We start from the raw sequence: 6602 nt of genomic DNA on the forward strand, positions 1-6602 counted from the left end.
CTCCTAGCAGTCAGTTTGTGAGTCCTGTGTACACCTCACCATTATTTTTTTGGTCATGATTATGGAACCATTGTTTTAAAACTGTAGGCCTATCTCAATGATGCCGTTAATATAACGCCCTAGGTCTGAGTCCCACTTTTCCCCCAGGTTCCTGGCATAGTCTCCCCAACACAACTGGGACCAGTCATTAAGCTGAGTAGCAAACTCCCCTCACCCTCTCCCCTACAAGGACGTTGATTTGCGATAGACATGCCTTTAATCACAGCAGTAGAGCATTCAGTCAATGGATTGTTATGCAGACTACGAATGTTTTCCAGAATATTTTATCGCCACGGTTTTTGAGGAACTGAAACCTTGTTTTGTTTTTATCCTGAATTGATTCTGTTAGCTAGCTCTCTGGATCTTGTGCCTGGCGCATCCTTAACTGGGTATTAATTCACTAGATGTTGGCAGTCAGCTGCTGGCAGGTACATCCTCACTCCTTAGCTTCTTTTTCCCAGACTCTTTGCGACCCCATGGACTGTAGCCTACCAGGCTCCTTAGTCCATGGGATTTTCCAGGCAAGAGTACTGGAGTGGATTGCCATTTCCTTCTCCAGGGGATCTTCCCGACCCAGGGATCAAACACAAGTCTCCCGCATTGAAGGCAGACACTTTACCATCTGAGCTTCTTCCTCTTGTGACACCATCGTCTCTTTCCTCCTAATGTGAGGGACAAAACAAACAAGTAAAAAGCCAATTCCATCCCTGATGGAATTCAAATGGAATGGAATTCAGATTCCTGGAAGGAGACTTTCCCACCCACCTTGGTTGGACCTGTCCTCTGATTAGTAAGAGCTCAAAGGAACCCCCCCAGTTACCCTGAGCCATTACCTTTTAAATGATTTTGACATGGTGATGAATATTTGAGTGCTTCTTACCATTTGCAAGGTGTTATATCCTGGAGAAGGGAATGGCTCTCCACTCTAGTATTCTTGCCTGGAGAACTCCATGGACAGAGGAGCCTGGTGACTCCAGTCCTATGGGGTCACAAAGAGTTGTTCATGACTGAGCAATTAACAACACAAGAAGGAAGGAAGATATGCCAGCTGCCATAGGAATTATTGACATGTCCCGTTTGTCCAAGAGTTTATGTATGGTTGGGAAAATGAAACACAAGCAGCTTAAAAGTGAAGTACAAAAGGTCAAATAATAATTCCACATCAGTGCCTCCCAAAGGTAAAACGTGATTGGTTATTATCTTAGTCCATTTGGGCTGCTATAACAAGATACCATGGACTAGTGCCTTTTAAACAAGATAAATTTATTTCTCACAGTTTCAGAGGCTGAGAAGTCCAGTATCAAAGTGCCAGCATGATTAGGTGAGGGTCTTCTTCTTGATTCATAATTAGCATCTTTTCACTGTGTACTTGGACAGTAAAGAATCTGCCTGCAGTAAAGGCAAAGGCCCTGGAATACGTGGAGGCTAAGAGCTCCATGATGGACGACTAGGGGCCGACTGGCTCCAGGACACTGTGACAGCCTGGCCGACCCTCAGGCACCTGGGCAGTTGAGAAACTGTGTTGCCTGAGGACTCTTATTTAAGTGCTTCTTTTACTGCAGCATCCTTGAGGTAATCCTGTCAAGATAAAAAAGAATTTGAGATTTCTTATTAAAAAAAAAAAAAGAACCTGCCTGCAATGCAGGAGACCCAGGTTTGATCCCTGGGTCAGGAGGATTCCCGGGAGAAGGGAATGGCAACCCTCTCCAGTAATCCTGCCTGCAGAATCTCATGGACAGAGGAGCCTTTCAGGCTACAGTCAATGGGGTTGCAAAACAGACACGAGTGAGCGACTAACACACACACAGTGTACTCATAAAGTGGGAGAGACTAAGAATATCTGTGGGACGTCTTTTGTAAGGCATTAATTCCATTCATGAGATTCCACCCTGAGGACTGAAGTACCTCCCAAAGGCCCCACTTACTAATACCATCAACTTTTGAGGGTTAGAACTTTGGGGGACACAAACATTTAGACCATAGCTGTTAGCAAATTGGAGAGAAATGGTCTGGGACAGGTTTTATAGGTGTCTTCATCGTTATCTTCTAAACAATCATTACCTGAATCCTAACAGATTTGCTTCATTTTTCAGATTCAACTTATCAGTATATAAAAGGTTCTGCTGACATTAAACCCAACCAAGGAATCTTCCCCAGTGGACTTCAGTGTGTCACTATTTTAATTGGTGTCTATGACATACAGACAGGGGTGCCTCTCATGGGAGTCATCAACCAACCTTTTGTATCACAAGACCTACACACCCTCAGGTAAAAATTGAATATTTTTGGCATATTATGGTTTTCAGAATTTACAACCTCAGCTTTGTTCATTGTCAGGATTATCTCTTCATGTGACATTCCCATGACTCGATACATTTGGCATGCCTACTAAAAATCTCTATGTTTGAATTAATGGTCCTTTAATTTTCAATCCTGGGTTTCACAACAAAATGTGAAAATGATCTAATGAAAAGATAAGTAGGTGTGGCCAGGATTAGAACCTCTCCCATAGAAACAAATAAACTGTCGGTGTCACTTTCTTTTCTGCCTCCGCCTTCCTCACACTCCCGTGGACCGTTTGCAGAGCATAGAGGGTGGCGAAGCCACCATAGCCTCCACGGCCTACAGATCAGAGTATGACAGGGTTGACTCCAGAGCATGGCAGGGTTCAAGTAGAGCAGCTTTTCTCCTGTGGTTTCAGCTTTTTACTGAAATAGATGACATTTTTTCCACTCATGTAAAACTGTATATTTTTAAATTAAATTTTGACTTGCTTCAAGCAGCTAAGAATTGTTTGTTCTTTAATAGTCATAAACTACACCTCTGCAGTGTTGATATTTTTCATCTTCCCTGCCTTCTTCCAAACTGAAAGTGTTTGTTATCTTTAAAGGGTCATTAAGAAGTTAAAATAATCATGACCTAGAAATGGTTGACAAAGTAGTTGGTGGCACAAATCCTGGGTTGGATTCTACCACTGATTTACATTCTTAAACATTTACATTCTCTAAGCCTCAGTCTCCTCCTCTGGAAAGAAACTATCCAGTGTATATAGTGAGTTAAACATTGAGAAATGTTAGATGGTATTTTTGTTGTTGCCCCCCCACCCCCGCCAAAAAAAAAAAAAGAGTCCTTCTTTCTTGATGTTAAAGCCAAAGTGGAGCTAGTGAATTGGAGGATGAAAAGGTGTTACTAATTGAAAAAAATTCAGGATTGTGAAAGATCTGCAGATTGAAAATCTTATCTATCTGTTCACCTTTACCCCCATTAAACTTCAAATGCCAAAAGAGGCAGTGAAACTTTGCTGTGTTCCCAGAGGCCGGAAATCCCACAAATATTTTAGCACTGTCCTAGATGAATGTGATAATGCAAAAAAAAAAAACTGAAACCATTCCTAACTGGCAACAACACAGGCAGCAACATGCACAGGGAGTAACTTTTAGGAATGAATTAGCTATTTGATAACTATCTCTAGGCTTAAGGGCCTTGAGACTCACTATGTTATGTATTTTCCACATGAAGTTGGGGAGCCATAGGAGCAATGAAAAACAGATGTGATAACTTGCCGCCACAAACTGAACGTTCTCTTCCATAGGTGGAAAGGACAGTGCTACTGGGGCCTTTCTTACTTGGGGACCAATATCCATTCCCTCCTGCCTCCCATCTCTACAAGAAACAACAGTGACACACAGAGCCCGGTGACCCAAAACCCCAGCTCCGAAGGCTCCCACCCGTTCTCAGCTGTCATCAGCACCAGTGAAAAGGAGGCCATCAGAGGCGCGTTGTCGCGTGTGTGTGGAGAGCGCGTCTTCCGGGCGGCGGGCGCGGGTTACAAGAGCCTCTGTGTGATCCTTGGCCTGGTTGACATTTACATCTTCTCAGAAGACACCACGTTCAAGTGGGACTCCTGTGCTGCCCACGCCATCCTCAGGGCCATGGGTGGGGGGATGGTGGACTTAAAAGAATGCCTGGAAAGAAATCCTGACACGGGGCTTGACTTGCCACAGTTGGTGTACCACGTGGGAAACGAAGGCGCTGCTGGAGTGGATCGGTGGGCCAACACGGGAGGACTCATCGCATACAGATCAGAGAGGCAGCTGGAGACATTCTTGAGCCACCTCCTCCAGCACCTTGCCCCAGTGGCTACACACACGTAGATGAGCTCCGTCCTCATGGGCTCCACCACCCAACTGTGAACCTACTTGCCACATCTCCGTCTTTTGAAGACAGCTTTGTCCTATTGACAATCAACATTCACCTTCCTCTTTGGGGGAGCATCTTTCCATTATGTATTCATAATGTTAATAAATGAATGATATTCATGCAGCAGTTCCATGTGTGAGATTCTTTACAGAGGATTTTGTGCGATTAGTGCCGCTTGAAACGCTTCAGTAAAATATTGAAGACAGGAAAAATTCCTGCTCAATTAATAAAACTCTTTAGAACATGAGTTTAGACGTGATAAGTCAATGTCACTGAAATATTAGGGAGGGCAGCGGGGGTTGTGCTTAGTTTTGTTTCCTGTCTGAAACAGACATCTTCAGCATTAGCCTTTGGCAGAACATTTAGAGCTGTGAATCTGGAGCAGAATTTGGCCGTGCTCATGTGTGTTCAGTGACACTGTGCTTCTTACAAGAGATAAAGCCCGGAGCCCTGATGGCGCCATCCTCCTCATGTGCTCTTCACACTCACACACATCCACACTCATACGCACATTCTGAAACGCACTCTCAGACTTATATTTATTCCCTCATTCTGATTCTCTGATTCTGCCCCTAATTATGTCTCTAGTTCTAATACTCTCACTCAACATACTCTCATTTCTGTCGGTAGGACAGGAGAGGATAAAGACATTTCTGCCTTTTGCAGAGTATTTATTACACTTCAAAAACCAAAGGTAGACTTAAATATATACAGTCGTTGGTCTAGTAGAATCCCACGTGGAATGTCCTCTGAGGTGGGTGAGACCTCTTTTTCCTACCTCTTTAGCAGCCCTGGTGAGGAGATAGTTCCACCATCTGGAGAGACCAAACTCAGCTATCTCGTTTCTGCCCTACGCCCTCTTGAGGCCAAAAGATTTTCTGCAGCATCCTCTGTTTTTCTGCAATTACAAAGGAATCATAGTAAGTCAAACTTTTAGTCTATTTTTTAAATTTATTTATTTTAATTGGAGGCTATTTAAAGGTATCTCATGCACACAGCAGATTCAACGACTTACTTAGAGAAAAAGTTACATAGTTTTTAAAGTCTGTACATGCTTTGTGATTGATCGTGGGTCCTTGTGCTGTATATTCTAATTTTAAAGGTTGATTTTTAAATCAAAGTGAGTTCATTCTTCACAAAACACATTAGAAACCAAACCCCAGAAACTAGTCGTGCTGCCTGATATTCATCAGAATGGAAAACTAGAATATAGTTCAAGAAAAAACGTGCACATAAACATTTTTAGAATATGTGTAATCATCAATAACAATGCAGTGAAAATAGTCATCTTCAATGTGATCTATTTATTTATGTGATCTATCAATGTGCCATTTTATTGGGAAAACTGGATAGAACAGAGAATCCAATATATTGTGTAAACATCTATTGCACACATCCATTGTCAATCTTTGCTGGAAAGCTAAGGTCCTTCCTTAAGCATGTGTGTGCTGGTCTTGCATAAACCACACCCATGGGAGTGTGATCTGTAGCTCTGATTTCTTTCTTTTTGGCTGCACAGTGTGACTTGCTGGATCTTAGTTCCCCCACCAGGGACTGAACCTGACCTGGCAGTGGAAGTACCAATTCCTAATCACTGTTCCACCAGGGAATTCTCAGGCTCTGATTTCTTTAGAGGAAGAAGTTAAAAAATATTTGCCATGTAGTCTGAAAACATAATCATTCTGGATTTTACTTTCTTCCCCTCTATCTTTACAATGGTCTCATACTCAGTAAATTTTGAAGACTTGTTTCTATCAATACTTTCAAAGCCTTAAATTCTTTGTTTTCAAATTCATTTTACATTATAGTTAATCTATGATTAAAGATACCATTGAAATATGACTTTTGGATGAAGTCAATCAGTCTAAGCAAACATACAACTCAATTCATGGGAGTGGGAGTTGGGGATTGTGATGGAGGGGTGCTCCAAAGAGTAGTCTGTTGGTCACCAAGATCGAGTGTCTTGTGCATCAGCCAGGGTTTTTTTGCAGGAGGCTGGCAGACAGATGAATCTGCCAGGTTGCTTAAATAGAGGATGATAAAAAGAGAGCCCCCTGCACATCAATAAGAGCAGTCTCTGGGAAGCCAGGCCAGTGTTGGTTCCTCTCTTGCTCCTACAGCCCACATCCACTCACTCAGGAGATCCTCTTGGCTCAACCTTCCAAATATACCTGTTACTCTCTACACTAGCCACATGCTTCCACTTAACCATCACGCCAGTCTCAATTCAACTGCTCCTGAGGACTGGCAGCCATGTTGAGTAGGGTTATAATGGTTATTTCCTTTTAATGCACTTTGTGTGTTGCTAATTTTTTGCTCTGGCTTCTAAGCCCCTAGTTACAGGCTCCCTGCATGAGATTTTG

General features: G+C 42.7%; 1 protein-coding gene across 2 annotated transcripts in view; it reads left to right on the forward strand.

The window, feature by feature from the left end:
- The window catches only part of INPP1 (inositol polyphosphate-1-phosphatase), a 30068-nt gene extending 25706 nt beyond the window's left edge, over window positions 1-4362 (forward strand). For both annotated transcript variants that reach the window (XM_055398191.2, XM_055398192.2), the window contains 2 exons: window positions 2133-2307; window positions 3632-4362. In XM_055398191.2, the coding sequence (XP_055254166.2) occupies window positions 2133-2307; window positions 3632-4193 (737 nt within the window). In that variant the 3' untranslated portion in view covers window positions 4194-4362. The remainder of the gene's footprint in view (window positions 1-2132; window positions 2308-3631) is intronic.
- The last annotated feature ends 2240 nt before the right edge of the window (window positions 4363-6602 follow it).

Source organism: Moschus berezovskii, chromosome 2 (genome assembly GCF_049115385.1).
Source record: "Moschus berezovskii isolate FMDL1 chromosome 2, NW_MosBer_1.0, whole genome shotgun sequence".
NCBI lineage: Eukaryota > Metazoa > Chordata > Mammalia > Artiodactyla > Moschidae > Moschus > Moschus berezovskii.